General features: G+C 42.1%; 2 protein-coding genes across 4 annotated transcripts in view; one reads left to right on the plus strand and one right to left on the minus strand.

The window, feature by feature from the left end:
• The first annotated feature begins 975 nt into the window (after window positions 1-975).
• Window positions 976-9,533, plus strand: thoc6 (THO complex 6). Its single transcript, XM_022240163.2, has 13 exons — window positions 976-1,097; window positions 1,948-2,063; window positions 2,610-2,674; window positions 3,172-3,223; window positions 3,556-3,607; window positions 3,938-4,024; window positions 4,465-4,536; window positions 4,985-5,087; window positions 5,323-5,375; window positions 5,847-5,915; window positions 6,241-6,354; window positions 6,984-7,112; window positions 8,009-9,533. Exons 1-13 carry the CDS (start codon window positions 1,080-1,082, stop codon window positions 8,090-8,092), a joined length of 1,014 nt encoding a protein of 337 aa, XP_022095855.2. The 5' UTR covers window positions 976-1,079; the 3' UTR covers window positions 8,093-9,533.
• The window catches only part of LOC110982017 (uncharacterized), a 31,165-nt gene continuing 17,668 nt past the window's right edge, over window positions 8,244-21,740 (minus strand). For all 3 annotated transcript variants that reach the window (XM_022240133.2, XM_022240135.2, XM_022240134.2), the window contains exons 19-36: window positions 21,181-21,297; window positions 20,923-21,042; window positions 20,701-20,817; window positions 20,144-20,263; window positions 19,471-19,587; window positions 18,592-18,711; window positions 18,012-18,131; window positions 17,206-17,325; window positions 16,764-16,880; window positions 15,840-15,959; window positions 15,295-15,411; window positions 14,130-14,246; window positions 13,661-13,774; window positions 12,921-13,040; window positions 12,524-12,640; window positions 12,083-12,208; window positions 11,626-11,703; window positions 8,244-10,778 (exon numbers count right to left, since the gene is read on the minus strand). In XM_022240133.2, coding sequence (XP_022095825.2) covers window positions 10,681-10,778; window positions 11,626-11,703; window positions 12,083-12,208; window positions 12,524-12,640; window positions 12,921-13,040; window positions 13,661-13,774; window positions 14,130-14,246; window positions 15,295-15,411; window positions 15,840-15,959; window positions 16,764-16,880; window positions 17,206-17,325; window positions 18,012-18,131; window positions 18,592-18,711; window positions 19,471-19,587; window positions 20,144-20,263; window positions 20,701-20,817; window positions 20,923-21,042; window positions 21,181-21,297 — 2,075 coding nt within the window. In that variant the 3' untranslated portion in view covers window positions 8,244-10,680. The remainder of the gene's footprint in view (window positions 10,779-11,625; window positions 11,704-12,082; window positions 12,209-12,523; window positions 12,641-12,920; window positions 13,041-13,660; window positions 13,775-14,129; window positions 14,247-15,294; window positions 15,412-15,839; window positions 15,960-16,763; window positions 16,881-17,205; window positions 17,326-18,011; window positions 18,132-18,591; window positions 18,712-19,470; window positions 19,588-20,143; window positions 20,264-20,700; window positions 20,818-20,922; window positions 21,043-21,180; window positions 21,298-21,740) is intronic.

The raw sequence follows: 21,740 nt of genomic DNA on the forward strand, positions 1-21,740 counted from the left end.
CGTTATCTTACGAATAGTAATACCATCTTTCTTTAGGAGAGGGGGTTTAGCATTTTTTCCAGATAAAAAAGTCAAGTTTGCTCTCTTTAATACAAACTTCCCATCCACCTCGTTTGCACGAGCTGGATACGCCACTATAGTGGGTTTGTTCTTAAAACTGAAGACGATCTGATCATTAGTCATTTTTTATATTTCCCGTGTGTAAGAAAGACGGCTTCACAAGAACTGGACATAATGACATCCAAACTACACCCCGTTCTTGTTCATTTTAGGATAAAATGAAAATAATGCACTATAGTAAAACATACGAATAATTGTATATGAAAATAATAACAATAACAGCGTTGTAGGACAGAATAAAACCGAAATGAACAACTTTAAGTTCCTCTCTTACAATCAACCAATTTATCCGAGATCAGGGCGCACTTTTAACACGTGACGTGTTCAGCGTGCTTCAATTTTCAAACACCTTGACGGGTGTTACTTTCATTTTAAACCCCCACAACTAAAGTTGAATTACCATGCTCTGTAAACTTATTTGTTTGGGAATTGGCGGGGCAATTATTCCACCATGGGCATTTAGGCTCAAATTATATTATTATATGCTCCGACTGCATTACAGTATTTTATAGTTGAATAAAAACGGGCATCAAACGATCGCATATTGCACTACTGTCACCAGCCTTGTTCGTGATATTTGTACATTTTCAGGCTTCTCCAATTATGTTGAATAGAAATGACCTATTTCTGATAATAAACTCAGATTAGAAGTGCCTCAATGATCACTACACATTGTACATGTACATGTACAGTGCATACAGTGTACTGTACATGTACATGTACATGTACTGTACATGTACAGTACATGTAGTGTTGGTACGTGTACCCAGCTCGCAGCTCGCGCATGCGTATGCGCATTATCGCTGAGAGCAGATACTGCATAATTCATGTTTAATAGTGACGCCTATAACCATGGGGGGTAACGCTAGTATTAATTATCATAAGTGCCTTTCCCGGTTGTGATACTGCCTCAACCCGGCATACTCGACCTCTGGCTTTCTGTTTGTTTTAAAATCGAAATGGCACTGAATTTGGAGGTTTGTCATCTTTAAACTTCACCAGACAGTTCAAATAGTACCCATACTTTCTCATCTGTCGATCTTGCATCTGTCCGTCAGTCATGGCTGTGGATTTGCAATGTTATGCGTTATCTTTCATTCTTTTGAGTTGACAACTGTTGGTTCTTCGTATTTAGTATTAGGGTAGTTTTTAGGGAGACATCACTAATTTTCTCTTGCAGTGGTTTATAAGCCATCAGAAAGTGACAGCATATCCTAAAAAGTCAATTTTACTCGGGAAAATATTGAAATTTGAAGCATTTACTCAGAAAATACTAAGTTTTCATATTTAAACCATGGAGGAAGGAAAAATCCACATACATCATGACATGCAAATGATGCATATATGGGCCTAGAACTCTTTCCGCCTTCGGTTGTACATGTACACTGTACAGTACATACCTGTACATGCACATTATACCACATCCACAATTCTCAAGAATTGCCATCATACATGCATTTGCTGCACCAGTGTGGGGATTAATTGAAGATTTTACAGCTCTTTACACAGGGTAAAATCATGCCTAAATTCAAGGTGAAGTGCAATTTTTCGTGGTTGGCATTGAGCACTTGATGGTGGGATACAGTTTCAGAACTCTTTGCTATTGCCTGTGAGCCCGGAGTGTGACCAAAAGAGGGTGCAATTTTCCAAGCACTATGAAATGCGCCTGTTGTGGTCGTGTCGCTACCAATGAAAATGAACAGTCCCTATCAACAAGGCTCTTTACAACCGATGAGGAGGTGCTTCTGCTCAGGGCCAATTGTCTTTTTGGTTACAAAAATTTGCACGATTGAAACTTCTATAAAATTTTTTAATGTTTATTTGTAGCAAGAGATTCGTCGGCAGCGCCAGCAGATGCACATGACTGTGTATGCCCAATGCATTTCCCCAAATGGCAAATACCTGGTAGCTGGCAACAGCTATGGAACGATTGCAATCTTCAGGTTTGTTCAAAGTCCGCAGCATTCTTCCCCCCCCCCAGGGCATTCCCCTCTTGGGGAGTAGGGGGATTTGGATGAGATCTGTATGTGAATATTGTAATGCCTGGTGCAATTGGGAGTTATGTCACCAACAAAAAGAGTATTTCCTATACTGTATTTCCTACTCATAGCCAGTTAACGTTGGATCTTCTTCCCGCGGGAAGCTGCTGGGGGGAGGGTTTTTTAACCCGCAAATTCTTCAACCTTGCAATTGTGCTTTGACCCAGCCAAGTGTTAATACGTCAACCGGGAAATGAAAAAAGAATTCTTAAACGAGTGTACACATCTTCCGTGCAACAAATAAGGAACATTACGTGTGGTTTACACGTCATCCGGCGTCACGTGGTTAAAAGGTACCTTTTTGATAACAAAATTTCAGCACCCTGGTGTCAAGAACCTTTCAGTCTCAAGAAAGTTGAATGTTCACTTTCTGGAAAAGCAGTGTAGGCCTGTCAATCACTCCTCCAGGCAATTGCGCCTGATGGTTTCCTGTCAATTCCTTCTCCACAGTATTACAGCTTCTTTGAGTGCAGAAGCCAACAAGGAAACATGGAAACCGTTAGTCTCCTTCAAAGGTGGGTCTTATGCAGCGAACAATTTATAAGTACCAACACACGGGCTCAGACTTGTGTTTTTTCAGTCTCATGCAAGGCTGTCTATCCGTTTTGAAAAGTGGGGGGGGGGAGGCATAGCCCTGATCAGAAAAATGCGAGTGCGAAGCTCCGAGTGGCATGGGGTCCTGGCTATTTTAGCCATTTTTTTAACAAATTTGGTAAATTTTTTTGCAAGTTACACAATTTCATTTTGGTTTTGGAAAAAAGTGGAAAAGGGGAAGGGGACATGCCCCCCCCTTGTCCCCCACCGATTGACGCCCACGGAATGATGACAAGACAGCCTCAGGACAGTGAGAGCATCCTGGCTGAAAGGTGGAGTTGACACTCACCAGTTCTGTACAGAACCCCACCTCTTCTTGGAGAGAAAGATCCCATGACGTTCCCGCAAATCCTTACCATAAGATAGCCTCAAGAAAATAAACAGTTTTATCATTCAAATATATTTTCTTCTCCAACAGCGTACGATGGAGCTATTTATGCACTGGTGTCAACAGAAAAATTCCTGATAAGGTGTGTAAAATTGGAATCCTGTCCTTTCTACTTTATCACATCTGAAGCATATAAAAATATTCTTTGACAAGGGATGTTATAAATTTAGGGCCGTCCGCTGTGACGCTTGGGTTTTAGAGAGCTTTAGAGAATTTGTTATTCAATATCACACCCCCCATATTCCACGTGAAAAAATCTCATTTGTGACTGTCAAGTTGAAATGTGAGGCCTGCTCCAAGATTAGAAATTGTCATTTATTCACCTTAGCAATCCAAGTGGCAAGAAATCATAGCTTTAGTCGCAATATACTTGATTCGTACAGGCTTAAACTTTATTCTATGTCTCACTTCCAGTGCCGGCTGTGGTGATATCAAAGGCTGGGCCTGGGCTGATATTTTTCAGAAGGTAAGAAACAGACTTCTGAGTTCAGAGAGCTTTTCTGCTACTTCTAGCGGTGAGATTTATCTGAGCTGAGACCAATTTTCAACTGGTGCCTTTCTCCTTTATTGCTGCTTTCTGGTGAAAAAGTTCTTTTGACTTAGTATATAGGACCACCAACCACAAGTATAAATTGGGCACTTGGCTGGTAATGTTTATCTAACAGTGCAGTATCCATATATTTGGGATATAGTAGAGTGCAGGTTCTGGTCCAACTTTTGCCTGTATTTTGGTTTTTTTTTTCAGCGAGAAAATATTAAGATAGAGATAATTTTCATGCTTGTTACCATTCCTTAGAATCCTAAGATTGCCTGGTCCCTGTCTCTGCCAGCATCCAGTAACTTTAGTGCATTTGAGACCAATGCGCTAGCCTACAGTACGAAGGTAATTAGCATTAAAAAAAAAACAAGTACACGTACACTGGTATTTCAGAGCTTCACAATACATGTACAGTGTTTCAACCAATCTTGGATCGAACTGAGGAAATAAATGTAGACTGGATTATCGTTCTCAATTGTCAAGTTGTTTGATCAACACGATATTGATTCAAAGTGAATCCACTCAGTGTCCGTCCCAGATTTGCTTTCGTGTTTGTTGGGCAAGGCTTGCCAGGAGGAGATTTGAAGGGGAGTGGCTATAAAGTGAAGTGAAAGGGGGAGTTATGGTTGGAGTCTTTTGAAATGTTTATTGTGCACCTAAACTCCAGTAAAACAGAAATGTTTAAACCACTCAAATAACTGAACAAGTCCAACATAGTGCCTTCTTTTGCATAGACTGGTCTAACAACTTTTACTCTACAAAATACATTTTTCCCCCAAATACAGGACAACATTTTGTTCTCGGGTGGTGGTGATAGCGTGGTGTATGCTTGGGATCTAGAAAGTGGGACTAAAAAGGTATTCACTCTGTCCGTGGTGACCTTGTTTAATGCCTGAGCAGCAGGAAACAAAGTGGTCATATTACTGCCTTTGTCGCTTCTCCATTTTGAATTCTGTCAAAGATTACACCATCATAGAGGCAAAGCTAAGGTACTGCTTTCCGAATTTGAAGTTCTGAATCTGAAGCCCAGTTTTATAATTTGAAGAAAATCTTGGAGTACATGTATTTACGGTGACATTAGCCACGTGTGTGCGGTGGTTCAACGTTGTGTTAACCCTGTGTGTATTCTTAGATTGAATGAATTGCTCTAATGACACTGATTGGCATGCATGGTCCTGTGCAGCCTGAAGGAATTCGCTGACAGAGGATGTAAGGCATTTTGTGTAGTTTCTTAGTGTGATTTGGGGATAACTGTTTCCTTTGGTCCTTGTAACCTGAAATATCCCTGATATTTGTTTGGAATAGGAGACCTTTGCTGGCCATACCGATTACATCCATTGCGTCTCATTGTACCACCAATCACAGCAGCTGGCTTCATCCGCAGAGGACGGGTCTGTAAGAATATGGGGTGAGTCAAAAGTTGGGAAACTGAAAGATTACGATTACGATGCTGGATATATCTTGGGAGAAAAAGTAGTTACTTATCTACGCTTCTTGAAACGTTGAGCAGTTTTGAGCAAGCATAGACCTGCTTGATCAGTGAAAAGGGATGGGGTGGGGTGTTTGTGGAGTCTTGCCTTAAATGTTGATTTTTTTGTTCACTGGAGCAACTCTTTTTCACTTGACTTTTGCACATGTGGTAGATTCAAGAAGATCAGGAGAAGCCGTGCATCTCATTGAGCCATACAAACATGAGGTAGGAAAAGATGCAAGTGTCAAGATGCTGTGTCCTTCCACTTAAACTGTGCTTATTTACAAGTATATAGGAATGTATAATTGTTTTTTTTTTCTGCAAAATGGAAAAATGTAATTGTTTAACATTTGGAAGAGAGATGTGACCTAACCCTATAAAATGAGATTTTAAGCCGCCGCAGCCATTTAGGCCTCTAAGTGAATCTTGTATGGTTGAAATAAAGAAACCCTCAACTAATTTCATCTCAATTTCTGAAATAAGTGGCCTTGGGACTCATCTCAAGGGATCCACCGTCAAATCAGAAATGTTGGAAATGTTTTCAATGGAGTTAGGATTTTCTCGTGGATAAATTGGGGGGGGCGGGAGGGCTAGAAATTATAAACTTTGGGAGTCTGAATTTCCACGGAAACGCTAGCTAGATTAATAAAAGATTTTGAATGTGATGAGTTGGAATTTCCTCATTTTCTTTTTCAGGAGTGTGCGAGACCACAGCATGGCAAATGGGTTGGATGTGTGTCACTGGATCCTGGCGAGGAATGGCTGGTAAGGATGCATGCAAGTAAACAAAAAAATAAATCAACAATTTCTTGATGTAGGTAAGGGAGGTTATTCCCGGCATCATGGAAGAGCGTACTTTCTGGAAAAGAAAATCTGCCTTTGATTTAATGAATGGGGCCTGTTTGTAGTACGTGAATCTACAGGTGGTAAGTAGGCACTAATAACCCAACTGGATGGGATTTAAATCCTACCCTAGTTGTAGTAGATTTGACGAGATTTTGTGCGATGGTAGACCAATGTGTGTTGTACCCTTCTGGCATCATTTCCCTGCCGGCAATTTTTATCTTAAAATGGTTTTACACTTCTGCAGGTCTGTGGCGGAGGCCCCTCCTTGTCTCTCTGGCATCTGAGGTCGTTGACCCCCACCGTGACCTTTGACGCCCCAAACTGCTGCTCTCAGGTGGTGACCTTCCATGAAGATTCGGTGAGACCCTGGTTTCCTGAGTTGACACAACATAAAAATTGATAGTTTAATTCCCATCCATAAAACCTCTTCAGTGATTGCCTCTGTTTCTTGTATCCTTGACGTGCATTGGCAAGATAAGATGTTGTTTGTGTAAACCAGCCCATGGTCTAAAATATTCTGATCTTTCCAAGTTGCTTAATCTGTACCGATTTTTCTCTCTCCACTATCTGATCCACTTTTCCCATACTCTCTTCTTCTCCAAAGTTTTGGAAGGCAAATTTTTAAGTGCGTTTAAGTAACTAACCATTTTTAGTTTGAGGGCATCTTGACACAGTGGATTTTCTCTTAAATGAATCTTCCCTGAAATAAACAACTGAGAAGTTTCTGTCAAAAGTTACATCAATGATTTATGGATTCCTTCGGATTTAAAAATGTTGCAAACACTCTACTTTTTCATACCGAAAGATAGTATTTAAGTAAATAAAGTAGCATGGAAATATTTGGCTGACTTTTCCAATTTGGGTCTTTCTTTCACTTGACCCCTCATGCTCCATGTGTCATTTCTTTTGTGTAACGTCTCTAAACTAGGCCACTCACCTCAAAATAGCTAAATTCCAAGTTGGGATTGTTTTTTTCTGTGGCCACAGATCATATCGGGAGGCAGCACGCCATTTGTATACCACTGGAACATCAACGGTGTTCCCAAGACCAAGGTCCCCTGCACTGCAACAAGCGTATTCAGTCTGGCTATCAACACAGAAAACGGAAGCAATAAGGTCAGATGAGTAGAATCTTTGTTCATGATAGGTCTTCTGATGTGGCTGCAGACAAACGTTTTGGCTGTGGCTTTGACTGTAACATGTAGAGATATCAAAGCCACTTCGGTGACTGGTCTTCTGATGGGTTGAACTACATGTTTGGACTAAGGTGATCAGTCATCCTTGAAAGATCCATTCCTTTTGTGCATCGTGACCTCAACACCACCAGCAGAACCAGTTTTATTTTGCAAGACGAATATTCAATGTGTGCGCTCAGAGCAGGAGACTCCAAGATGCATGGTGACGGCAGGCAGACTGGTCCTTTTCTGCGGTTATGTGCCTGCCCAGAACTAATGTGCATGCCTACAAACTGCAGGCACATGTGTACGTCAACCAAAAGGACTGCTGTGGCTGCTGCCACCTAGCATCTCAGAGTCTCTCATTGTCAGTAGATTTTTTTCACTTATTTGAAAGAAAGCACGCAAGAAACAGCATGTGATTTCACTGGCAAATAGAGTAGTGATTAAGTAATATTATATCCTTCAGTAAAATAATTGAACTTACCAGTTTAACGGCTAAAGTTGGCCAAGTTCAACTTCACACACGTTCTTTTTCACACACTTCCTTTATCCAGCAATGTTACAGGCATCTTTTTGTATTTCCATCAATGGTCCCATGCATGATGGCCCAAAACAATGCAGAAAAGCAGTGCTTAAAAAATTATGCGTCTGTATCATATAAATTCTTGTTACAGTTAAATAACATGAGGAGCAACTGTTTGTATGTGGCAATAACATTCTCCAGTGCTGAATGCAAACACAACTGAAAAAATAGCCAACAGAAAAAAGGGGGCTTGATGCATTCCAAATGAAAATTTGAATGGCAAATGAATGGTTTCTGGACTTCACTTGCAGGTGCTGTGTGTCTCGGGAAACAGCTCCCTGATTGATGTCTACACCAACTTTGGCTACCGGGCTTTCTCGCTGGATTTCTGCTGATAAGGCAGCGTCGGCATGGGTAGCCTTTAAGAGCAGAATCTGGAGAAGGGGAGACAGGGTCCCCAAAGGATCATGCAACATTGCTGTTCAGATGAAAACAAAAAGACTGAACAATTTCCTGGAGATTTGACAGAAACATCGCTGACAACAGTTTCTGCATTTGGTATGATTTAATTGGACAGCTGACACTTTGCATCGAAAGTTCTCATGTCCCAAAATGTGGCAGTGCAGAATGAAATGCAGCCTCTGTGGAAAAGAAGACATGTTAACCAGACTGCCCAAGAAAGGACAGAGAAATTTCTGGATTTCATGCGGTACCAAACCCTTCACCTTTTTAGCAGAGCTTACACAGTTACATGTACCTCAGGGAAAAGTGCGTTTACTTGGCCTGAGCTGCAATGGAAACATGCCCATTTTAGGTAATCGTTGGCTGCCAATCAAAAGGCAAGGATGTTTTTTTCCAACCAGTTCTTGACACAACAAAGAAACTATTTGCAGTCGCCTGCCTCTTGGCCATTCTGACAAAGGTGAGCATTACTGCTGGTTTCCTCTGAGCCTGCTGCTACCTCTCCAAGACTGACATCTGTTCAGTGCTGTTTACAGTTACATTCATGTCATCGCTTCATTTCCAGATGAATGAGAAAGAACTCTGTAGACTTATTTGTTTCTCCTGCCAATGCAGAATGCTATTACAATAATTGTTGGTATACTTGAGAGATGTGGATGAACGTGTTGCACAATACTACTATCTTAAACACATCCCACAGCCACTGGTCACCGCAAGTCTATTTCCCGTAACCCTAACCCTGCCAGACGGATCAGACTGCCACAGGGCATCAGGTGAAAAAGTCTGCTGCACTTTGATGCACTTGGCAATCGACAGCAGCCAAACAAACTGGTCATGTTGAGACAATGGGAGCTAGTCCCATTGAACAGTGCCACTGTTGGATCTTGTGGTGGCTGGCAACCACAGACTCCCAGGCTGTTTGGCCTTGGGGAGAGTTAACCTGTTGGATCTTGTTACACTGGGCAGGCAAGCCACTTTGACAACTGATACAGACTGATGTGTCTGACAGCGTTGCTAGCCAAGTACCCTTAGAGGGTTGGGGTTTAACTGCAACTGTCCTTAATTTGTTGACGTACAAAAGACTGGGAACTGACAGGGTTAATACCAATTGGAAAACAGCTACATATACTCAATAACAATTAACAGAATCAATGTTAGGAATATAAAGGTAATAAGAACTGAATGAAAACTGAAATGTTAAATTAGTGTCACGAATTATAAAACTAAGCTACACGGGGAGCTAGTTTACCTTGATTTGACCATGACTATGTTCAGGCATCGGCTTATTGCTTCAAGCCATATGTTCACAGCACAGCATTCCAAATCTCATCAGTTCTACTAACGTCATAAATGAAGTTCCCTTCCAGTGACATATCTCTGTTCTCTGTTTCTCCTTGTCTCAGCTTACAACCCTCCTCAACAAAGTTCAAGAGTATAGTACAGCCCACTTGAATAAAATGCTAAAAAGGAATCTTAATCCTTACATGAAAATATATCACACTTCACATGGAAGCATAAAAGCATTTAAAACTTTCCCAACAAGATTTTTCACACAGTTTTACTTAAGATATATGTGTATGTAAGTATTAAAAAGTAGCATTATACATGACAAAAAAGGCCTTAAAAGCTATCTCATCGGTGAAGTAAAAACACCACAGTATCAACTTTTGCATTGACATTCAACTTGACTCTCTTTTTCATTAAGACAGTTCTGTTGCACATAATCATTAACACATGAAGAGTTCGTTTCCCCAACATGACAAGTGCCATTTTGGTGTCTTTCGGAATCCTACCCTTTCTCAGATACCTGTAGTCGGTTTCTACAGCTTTAGCATGGCCGAACACAACATTAATGGAGTCAACATAGTGAAAAAAGAAGTTTAAGGACACACGCAACACTGCTAAAGTTCTTCAGTATTTCATTGCATGTTTTTCGAATGCATTTATCTCATTTTGGAAATAAACCCTTTATATATTTCCTTCGAAAAAATTAAATACCATTGAGCATACAGGATGACCCACAAATGAGCCACAAAAATTTGCCTCTTGTGATAACGTCTCAGTTGCGACTCCGCATTCTGAATCTCTCTTTTTTCTGGCAGGCACTGTCATGCTTAGTTTCCTGTACAGACTAATCCAATTAGACGCCATAACGACGATGGCACCGCACTCACACGCACATTCTTCAGCTTGACGCGTGTGTACCACCTGTTCATGAGCGTTGTGCCACCGCAGTAATGGCTTCTAATAGACCGATCGTGTCCGCTAAATCACGTGACCTATAGTGGGTATTGAGTGGTTTGAGTGTTGTTAAAAAACAATACAGCAAAGTTACGGAATAGCACCCAGCACATGAGTAATCCAGGTACGGTGCTTACCGTCAGCTTTATTTTTGGTAAATGTTACTTATTACACACTTTGCTTTAGATGGAGCCGTGTTTGTTGATATCTTATACCCACTATAGGTCACGCGACTTAGCTGGCGCAATCGGTCTATTCTGGTGGTCGAATTACACTATACTTAACTGAGCATTATTATTATAATGACAAGGAAAGTTGAGAGTGGTAGTGCTTGCCAGCCATGGCTCGAAGCTGTATTCAATGCGGGCTCACGTGACTCTGCGAGAAAATAAAATGATGTCTTTACAACTAGAGCGGGTTACTCTACCAATGGCAGTAACAGACAACATGGATGGAATATCTGGAGGACACTGCCAAGTTGGGTAATCATAACAGTGAGGGCATAGATGTTGAGAGGATAATAACTTGTCTCATTTGCCACTGGTTTGATCCCGTGGAAGCTCGCATCTGCAGGCTCCAAGGTTAGTTAGACTTGGAGATAGCTGGCCTGCTGGATCTTGCCTGGACAAGTGTCTATTGTTGCATTCAATGCAAAAACTACCAGTTTCCCCATATCGGTTTTTTCCTATGCTCAAAAAAAGCAGTATCCTCTTTGAGTGATCCCCGTTCACCACTTCCCAGGTTGTATCGTGTTACTGGGGTGTGATCCCTGGCTACATGGTGTTTCAGGTTTAATGGCCCCTGGCTAGCGTCCCTCGAACAGAGATATTGACAAATTGGCTGTGGCCTTTTGAAATATGTGGGCTGGATAGCTCAGTTGGAAGAGCACTGGTGTGGTGTTTGTTCATTTTGATAATCAAAAACCACCCTGAAAGGTTTAAAGTTAGCGCTAAATGTACCCACAACACGAACATTTTCAAAATGTTTGGCCAGGCTCTCACAATCTGAAAGTACTTGCAAATTTTGTTCAGCAACATTTCACAGACACTTCTTTTGAGTTTGATACTGTAATTTTCCTGAAGTCACTATCAATCAGTTAAGTTCACTTCATTTGTGGGCACATTTTAGGCCACATGTTCAAAGAGCCAAAAGGTCACAGCCAATAGTCAAGATCAAATTACAGTAGTTGAAAAACCTAACACATACTTTCAGCCCAGTTATGTACCTTCAGGATTGGTGTGCACATTCCGTTTCCTGCTTTCACCTGTCCGTGGTTCATCCAATACCAGCTCCTGGGGGTCAGCTGCAAAAAGGAATTACAGCACATCGAGTAGAGTGTTCACGGTAATTTTAAAATCTAGGCAACTATTGAGAGAGGGGAATCCCACCACCTCTCCCAACCTCAGCTGTCCTATGGCCAATCTCTTGAAATTAAGGTAAGCATTGAAAAACCTCCATTTTGAGCTCTGGGAAGTTTAGATTAAATCAGTCAAGCTGTTTTTGTTGTCTGTTTTTGTCCCGCAAAAAATGGAAATAATGGAGAGATATCTGATGTTCATGTATTGATGGCCTCATAGTTACAAGAGAATATCTCTGAAGGCTCGCCATGACCACAAAAAAACGCAGTGTAACAATATCCGACATTCTGGTGTGTGGTTCCTAGTGTTTTGAATCCTACATACCTTGCTCACAGTTAATGCCGCTGAACCCATCGCTACACACGCAGAGTGTTGACGACCCCATCTCCATGCACGTTGCTCCGTTCAGGCATATGCCATTGTCACACGGAGAAACCAGAGCCAAGTTAGCTATGAAAATGGGAAAGGATGGAATCCTCGTTTGAAAAGAGTCATTTCAGGAAGTCACATGTTCAACTTCAACAAGTAGTGATGGGCAATTACCTTACAGATTCTGACATTTCATTGGTTGCCAAATGCTTCAATCATTGCCCTGATTGGCCCACATATTTTGCTCAGATGTGGGACACGCAGTTCTCATGCGTGGACCACTACATGCTTACTTGACATGTCAAAGATGGATTACCCCTTGCAAGGGGTTGCTCAGGTGCAATGTAAAGTGTGTTTGCCCAGCCTAATTGCACCTATTATGGTCTATACACTCACCATTTTCACATATTGGACCCAGGAAGAGGGGAGGGCATTGGCAAACGGCTCTTGAGTTGACCTGTGTACACGTCCCTCCATTCAGGCACGGGTTGACACTTGCATGACATGGGTCCACTGTTTGCATGAAAGAAAACAATCTTCAAAGACCTTTGCTTCTTTGGTCTTCACTGTGAAGAAATCCATAACTTTGGTAACTTTTGCTGGCGCACTCAATCGGTGTCTTTGTTGGTTGGTTCAGTTTGGGTCGTCCAGCGAGGCTGCCCTAGAAGATCTTGGCATTTGCGCACAATAAGATATAGGTGTGTAGGAAATGGAGGCAGCCATCAGCCAATTGCTTTCATAGATATTCAAATGAACGGCTTGTCGCACTACCTCCCCTTGCCTCATCACTCACCAGGATTCCCACAGTCGATGCCGCTGAAGTCAATGGTGCAAATACACGTTGCCGTTCCATTCACCTCAATGCAAGTCGCCCCGTTCAGACAGGGGTCGACGCTAGGATGGCAAACAGGTGCTGCAAGAAAAAACGGCACGTTACATGTAACCTTGGACAAATTGCGCGACAGAAAAAAAAAGTTGCACACTTTGCAAACGGCAGTCACAACTTGCTCATTTGTCATCCTCTGCGCATGAGTAAAACGGGTGTTTGCAGCGAGACTATCAGAATTCCCATTCATTAATACCGAAGAGAGTTTAGCCATTCCTTCTGATCAATGGCCCATGCGGTTGCTCTTTGGTTTTAAACGGTTGATAAAATAATGGCTGGCTGTGTGCCAACTCACACAATACGTAGGCACCACGCCAGCGCCAATCTCCAAATGAGGAGATTGCTTACGACTACTCGCCAAAGGGATTACATACACTGCATGGCCAGAGGGATGTTTGAAATAATGCTACTCAAGCATATATTTATTCCCATTAAGCATCTTTTGAGTCGTCGCAAAGTTTCAGAAGAAAGTATGCAAGCCCAAAAAGTGACAGATATGGATACTGTTATAAAATATGATTGCACAGCTACCGAGAATATCTGTTAAGTTATGTCCTTGAGTAACGTGTGATTCTGAACTGAATGTAATGGTTCAATCATGCTTAGTTCGTCGTTAGTTCGTCAAGCCAGCTGGAATTCAATTTTACCTATTTCGCAATGTTGTCCGGAGAACCCGTTCATACACGTACATACTGCTTGGATGTTGGGGAAGCAGTTGGCACCATTCAAGCAGGGATTGATGCCTTCAGCACATGGATTCACTGAGGACAGAAACAGATGTGACATTCTGAATATTTGAAAGAAAGGATGCTGAATTATTTATTCAGAAAAGAAAACCCTGTAAAGAGATGACTGAGCAAAACTTGATGTAGCTGCTTATCATAAAAGTAAAGAATCTTCACTAACTGAAACCCAATAACAGCAGTTATCAAACTTAATGAGTCTGCAAGGAAACTTACAGTAATACATTAGGGTTCCCATTCCTACCAACAAAACAAACATTCCCCGCCAACATGGCTCTTTTCAACCGATGAGGGGGTGCTTCTGCTCAGGGCAGATATGGCAATCATCACCAGCCTTGATTCATTTCTACAGAAGTTGGAAATATCGGGCTACCTCTTGAGCAGTTGATGCCAATGAAACCCTCAGTGCATCGGCAGACGGGTATGGAGCCCATCTCCATGCACGTTGCTCCATTCAGGCATGGGTTGACACTGTCATGGCATGCAGTCACTGTGCATCAGGGGGAAAAAAAAGCACGCTCTTCATAGGAGCAGCACACAAAAGAGGCCCAGATGTGAGGACAGTTTTGTGAGCTAGGTGAGGGGCCAGCTATATTTGGATTAATCAGTACATATATGCACACTGTCATCCAAATCAGACATCTTTAAAGAGAACGTGATGGCGATGGTAATTCCTAATACAATGTGCCACTGGGTTGTTCACAGTATGAGGCCACTTTCCAACGTCAAGGTCAACTTCTTTCACACATGTCCAGCAGTTATAATCTGCTCTTTTGTTTTACACAGAACCAAACAGAAATAGAAGTGTTCTGCACATTGTACAACAAATAGTCCACACTGAAAGGCGCAACTCCAGATAAAAGCGATGCTCTTTTAACATAGGCCCTAATGATGATGCATTCAATGTGACAAATGACTCGTTAGTAATTGTGATGGCTGCTTAACTTTATTGCTGTTCTTCAATTTGTCGCTGCTTTGTGTTTAATTCTGCCTCATTCACAATTAGTTAATTGTTGTAGGGTTTTCATGAGTCCAACATGAATGCACATCTTCAAATGTTTTTCCACATTTAAGGCTTTTTAATGCTTCAGGCAAATGTAAAGGCAAAGCAAACTTAACCACTTCCCGCCGGGGTGCCCGGTTTACTGGGCTGCAGGCCTGGGCTGAATACTAGGGCGTCAATGAAGATTGCCTGACAGATTAGAGTAGCTACCAGAGAGTCATTCGTGTGGGTGTAGACGTCCAGTAAAAGAATACATGAATTTTTGAAGAATTTTGAAAACGAAAATTCTCGAAAAGGTCCCGCCATCTCATCCCGCTCAAGAGAAATCCACCCGGCAGGAAGTGTTAACCTCACTAGAAGTATGGTTAATCATTTGCAAATTCGCCGATATAATATGATCTGAAATCACAATACCACATTTGTGTTCACTTTCACACTGAGTACAAACTGAACCTTAGGCCGTTAAATGAAAACAATACATTGTGCACCATTTATACATATGGCATTCAATGAGTGGAGTGCCGGCATAACTCACCGTTCTCACAGTTTACACCTTGGAAACCATCAGCACACTGACAAACAGCCGACGAGTTAACATCCACGCATGTGGCTCCGTTCAGACATGGGCTGACGCTGGCGTGACACACCCCATCTAAAATTCCAAAAGAAAATGCTCATTGACTTAAAGTGGCAACTGTCCAATCAGCTTGACTGGAATTGAGGATCTAGGGGATGGCACATCTACACCTGGTGTTCTTTTTTGTTGATTGTGACAGACAAACCTTTTTGACAATTTTTGTGCAAAGAAAGATATCCCGAGTACTGCATTTTTTAAGTGTAATATACAAGTACGTATGTTGTCATTCCAGAAATGTTGGGTACATGTACGTGTAGTTTTTATTCCGTGCTGCTAAAACAAACCAAACCAAATTGCCTATTGTCCTCGCAGTTGGTTCCAACAAATCCATCAGAGCACAAGCACACGGCTAAGGAAGCTACCTCCATACAGGTGGCTTCGTTGAGGCATGGGGGCACAGCTCTACCGATTAAGGCTAACCATTATTTTACACAAATCCTTACAATGTTCGCACTCTTGTCTGCTTGAGCTGTTGACACAGGCACATACTGCCGTGATGCCGTCAAGAGAGAAGCAACTACTGTCGTTTGTGCATGGATTGACTGCATCAGCACAAGGATGAACTGTGCAAAGTAAAAGCAGTAAGAACTCGTTAGGCCTACTGTGAATTCTCCTGTGTGCTTCAACAATTTTAACTCATTGACTGGCCACTACTGAGGCAAAACTGAGTCCCGCATGAACTCGCATTGAAGGCCAAGTGCCGATATTAATGGGCTCCATCTGCCCCAAGTTGAAGTGCACCTTTAATGTCAAAGAAGCGACAAGTTATTGGGAAGGTTTTCCAGGCAGGAGCATATGCATACGCCTAGTCCACATGGGAAGACCGTATACGTTCAAACAAAAATCGGTCATGCAGGCTCAGCGCGTCCCATGCTGAAAAACACAGGCCTGGGCGCTCACATGGTGATTTCCAAAGACCTGTCGTGCTTGGTAAACCAAGTCCTCTCTCGTTCTCTACTTGGAGCAGAAATTGCAACCGTACGTGATCCACAAGTCATGGACAACTTAAATAATTTGAGAAGACCTTCATGCAAATTTCAGTGTGTGTGAGTTAGTTTCTGCATTCAATCGGGGACCCAGAACAATAGAGGGCAATAAGGTCTCCGATTGACAGAGGGTCCCCGATTGACAACTCTGTAAAAAACATATGGGTGGTCTTCTAAAAAAGTTTAAGTACAAACAAAAGAGGAAAAGTAGGGGGTCCCCAGTTGAAGGCAAATACACACTTGTGTGTGTGTGGGGTGGTGGTCTTTGATACTGCTGAAAATCCAACCCCACCTTCGTTCAATGATCACTATTGCGAGTTTGTTTCTCAGCATCAGGTCGTCGGCAGGTGACACTGTAAACCTTCCCAGTTATAAACCAACCTCGTTCACAGTGATCTCCAACAAAGCCTTCAGCACAGATGCAGACTGCGGCCGAATCGTGCTCAACACAGACTGCTCCGTTGATACACGGATTGACAGTGTCATGACACGGGGGAACTGTTATGAAACAGTGAAACACACACAGCGCAATTCAAAGAAACATAATGTGCAGCAAATCAGTAATTACAAATCTATGACAGCAACCAGTTACTAAATGTGCACAATGAATTTTCCACGCAATGAAACTGTAACTCACACATAACGTGGGGTGGTCCAGAGTGTTTGGAATTTATTGCACTATTACAGGTAAAGAACTTTTTTCTGTAATTTTCACTGTAATCCCAATGAACTTGTTGGCGATTTATCCCAACGTGACAATGGCAAAGCTTAATGTTTGCAACTGCAGTTGGAATACTGACCTGGCTGCGACAAGCGGCCTTACCTGTTTCGCACCGTTCACCGGCGTACCCATTCACACATGAACACACTGCCATGACATCGCTCACAGAGAAACAGCGGGCACCGTTCAAGCAGGGATTAACTCCTGCCGAACAAGGGTGAGCTGGAGAAGCGATAAGAATCAAATGTATTGCCAAGACCAAGTTAACTGACTTTGGCCAGGAGTACCAAACAAATTTATAGGAAAACGCCCGTAGCCACAAAGCAGTGGCTTCCCATAGGTGTGCATGTTATCTCTAGCCATAGCTGTAACTATTTTAATGTGGCTTTATTCTATATCTCAACTAACTCCTTTCATGGACCTCTTGTTTGAGGCAAGTTGGAACTTATTTTTAAGCCTTGGCCACATCTCCTTCAGAGGGTTTTGGTTTCCAACTTCCCAGACTTTATCGAATACAAATCATTCTGTTTCACAGTGAAGAAGCTCAAACCAAAAACTTTGGGAAACTGGCCTCAGTGCCCCGTGACAGCACTGTACATGGTTTGCATTAATTATACAATGCATGACCTCTAAAAAGAGAATTTTGAAAAATATATTTTTTAATTGTTTTGAATATTTTTAATCTCATTGAGTATAAACAGAGCAAAAGAGTTAAGGAGTGTGGAATACTCTTGTTATTTATAGTATTAATTATAATATGGTTCTTAATAATAATATTGTGAAACATTCTAGAGTTGTGCCCTTCTATGTAGTCAAGAACAGTGTCAAAGTTTAGTTCCAATTCATGGAGTGGTTGTCATTTTGTTCACAATTCACTGGGTTTCTAGCCGTTGTCCATTGAACAATACCTCTTGCACAGTTATCTCCAACATAATCCTCGGTGCAGATGCATCTAGCACATCCAGTGTTGTCTGATACGCAGGTGGCGCCATTCAGGCAGGGATTAACAAACTCATTGCAAGGAGCCACTGAAAACCGATAAAAATACCTCAGTGAAGAATCACTTCTTCCTCGTGGGCCAATTACTCCCGACGGTGAAACAGTGCCGGCCTGCAAGGACTGATGCCACAATGCAAAGTCCCACCCACTGTGCACAAGGGCATGTATTCTTCTCCAATGCCATACTGTACATGTCTCATCTGCGCATATCATACGCGCGTGCACGCATGTTTGACTTTTGTGCACGCATGTCAGACATAAATCACAGCAACAGCCCAGTAATAAGTCAAGAGTGTATGCTATATACTCATGTAAACTTTGATGACGCGGCCTGTTAGGCATTTAACAACAGGCAAATTACACATTTTGCCAGCCACGGGACGAGCGATGCAAAAAGTGAATCCAAAATATTCAAAAAGCCAACAGCATGAATCCTTTCAACTACACTTTAAAGGCAAAGGCTGTCATTAAAACAGCACCAAGGCTTACTGAAATCACAGTACGCTCCAGTGAAGTCATCTAAGCATGCACACTTTGCTGTCATGCCGTCGCTGGTGAAGCAAGTGCCACTGTTCAAGCATGGATTGACTCCCTCAGAACAGGGATGAACTGCATGCAGGGACAAAAACCTGGATCAAAATGACACCTTAACCCGAGAAAGTGAAGTTGATATCTGCAAACTAAGCATAGAACCCAATTTTTTTTCTTGTGGCACGAAAATCACTGTTCAATGTTTACGGTGTGAAAAACCCTTTACAGAAAGAAAAACCAGATTAGAAATGACTCAAAAGTCAGTCAAATAAAGAAATTGCCCGAAGGCCGGTTCATAGTTGACACAAAAGCAAAGATAAACATGATTTTTGTGAAGTCGGATAAAAAATATTCACACTAGTGAGGGAAATCACGTGTCAACTCCAGCAAACTTTGCTGCTTAATATTCCATGATATCGCATTTGCCTTGCTCCTGCCTGAAGCCTCGAGTCACCCTGAAGTGGGATTTGAACCAGTGCACCAGTGAGACACTGTATTGGGTGTGCATCAAGGGATGAGACTAGGCATGAGGAGTACGCACAGAACAACCAGTAGTGACAATGACAATTGAATACTGTCACTTTTAAGGGCTTATAGTAGCAAAGGAGTTTTCTCACCAAGGAGCAAAACCTGATTGACTAACATTTCAGAGTGTCTGAATATGAAACACTGCATTCCAGATAAAATTCTTAGAAAGCGCAACCCTGTTTGCCCACAAAGCCATCCAACCCCAATAATGTGTGAGATTTCAGAAAGAAACTTTATTATACACCTTCCAAGATTATAAAAAAAAAAGGGAATCGAAGAGGAGACGACAGGTCTCGCTCCGGCCCAAACCTCTCTGACAGTTATCCCCGATGAAGCCTTCCGCACAGATGCAGACTACTGATGAATTGTCCTCTGTGCACGTTGCTCCATTCAGGCACGGGTTGACGCTGTCTCGACACAGAGAAACTGCAAGGGAAATAAATCAAGTCACAGCTGTGGAAGATTGCTTCAGAAAAGGGCAGCAAAGTTGGAGATTTCAGACTGGATTGACTGATGGGGCAACATGGTCACACGATCACGCTGATTGGCCGATCTCGCTTGATATTTTTACCTTACCTCTCCCAACCTTTAAATTTCACACAAACTGCTCAACATGTTTTTTTGAGTTAAGTGACCAAAAACAAGGGAGGTCCTTACAACGGACAGAAAATGAAGTTGCTAAAAAGTACGGACAAAGGATAATCGGGCGGTCCTGGTTTGCTTCTCCATCTTGCTGACCTTGGCATTTCTCTCTTCTGGCGAACAAATGAGGAAAAAGCAGCTTTGGCTAAAAAATATATGGCGCTACTTTTCATGTAGCCTGTGCAGTGGACAAAAATAACCTGTAACGTTTGCCACTGATGCTTTCTCACAGAGGGAAAAGTTAATGTGTCTGAAATACAGGCCATGTGAAAAAAACAGCCTTTGTGATAGCCTGAGAAACCAGCAACAAAATGATTCCAAACTGACGCAAGTTGCCTACCTCTTTCACAGTGAATTCCTAACAGGCCGTCGGGGCAAACGCACATGGCCGTCTCGCCGTCAGCGGAGAAGCACTCACCGTTATTCATGCAAGGATTAACGCTGGCGGCGCACGGATGAGCTGCAAAATTAATGAGGAGAAAATCACTAGAGCTGTGCAGATTTAAGTTTGGATGAATCTTGGATAAAGCGTAAATGGCATTAAGAGAAAACATATGCAAAGTCTGTGAAGTTTGGCATAGAAAAAGTAACAGAAGCTCAAAACAAAATGCACGTTTTTACAAAATTTTCTGAAGGTCAGCAATACAAAAGCCATTTTCTTTTCAAAATTTCCATTTCCAAAGTATTAATTTGGAGGGACTTTTTGTAATCTTTGGTTTTCTCCAGCCCAAATAATCCGTGTACCTACTCCCACAACAAGAAAAATGAACTGCTTTTTTTTAAAAAACCCATCCACGCAACTTGAAGTTTTCTCTCATATAGTTTAAAGATGAAGGAGGTCGTGCATTTCAAAACCAAATCTAAACAACAGGATTCAATTTTACAGGAGTACAATACCTCTGCTGCAGTTAGCTCCAGCAAAGCCCTCAGCACAGACACAGAATGCTGCTGAATTATCTACGATGCACGACGCACCGTTAAGACACGGGTTTACACTCTCGTGGCATGGGGAAGCTGTGAATGAAATCATACAAATGCTGTCAGCCATAAAGGGCATTTCCGCTGGACCACACCTTCTAAAAATTGTTGAGCGGGCCTGTGAAGAGCATGACTGTTTACCTGTTTCACAGTGTGCCCCTGTGAAGCCATCAATGCACGTGCATGTGGCATTGACCCGGTCAGTCAAGAGGCAGATGCCACCATTCACACAAGGGTCGACCCCGGTGGAGCACGGGTGAACTGAAAAACGAAACGAGCGAAGACACGCTTAACCTTTTACATGTTTATCCAAAAGCAAGTCACAACAGGCTTTTAGCAAAGATATTACTGCTTTCTTGGCCTTGTTACTCGCTTTAATATGAGGAGTGAAGTGTATACCTCTCTCACAATTGTCGCCGACAAAGCCCTCCGCACAGACGCAGACTGCGGTTGCATTCTCTTCTATGCACAACGCACCATTCATGCATGGGTTGACGCTCTCATGGCATGGAGGTACTGTAAGATCACAGTAAACAACTCTACAAATTTAAAAATCTAAAACGTTTTAGCATGCAAACCCAAGTGGGAGTTCCAGTTTGGAAACATTGCACCTGTAGAGAAGAGTGTCCCATTGGGTCTGCAGGCGCTGTAATCTATGAGGGTGATGTTTAGAAATAGGTACGGGAGGGCACCTGTAGTGTAAATGCTCACAGATCAAAATTTTATAAAATTCAGAAATATAAATTGCACCTGTACACTGTTTACAAAAGCAACAGAGATTTTTGCTGACTGAATGTCATGAGGTAATCGATTGTGACAAAGTGCACTCAGGACTGAGAACTTGCAGCAACAAGAATCAATAAATTCATGTATGCCCTTTGTTTCTCTGAAGTCTTTTCCTCAGACGAGAGCACAGGGGCACCTTTGCTTGAGATTCTGAAACCCAGAATTGGTTAAAA

The sequence above is a fragment of the Acanthaster planci genome, linkage group LG09 (assembly GCF_054643075.1).
Source record: "Acanthaster planci isolate LZ-2023a linkage group LG09, COTS_SCS, whole genome shotgun sequence".
NCBI classification, from domain to species: domain Eukaryota; kingdom Metazoa; phylum Echinodermata; class Asteroidea; order Valvatida; family Acanthasteridae; genus Acanthaster; species Acanthaster planci.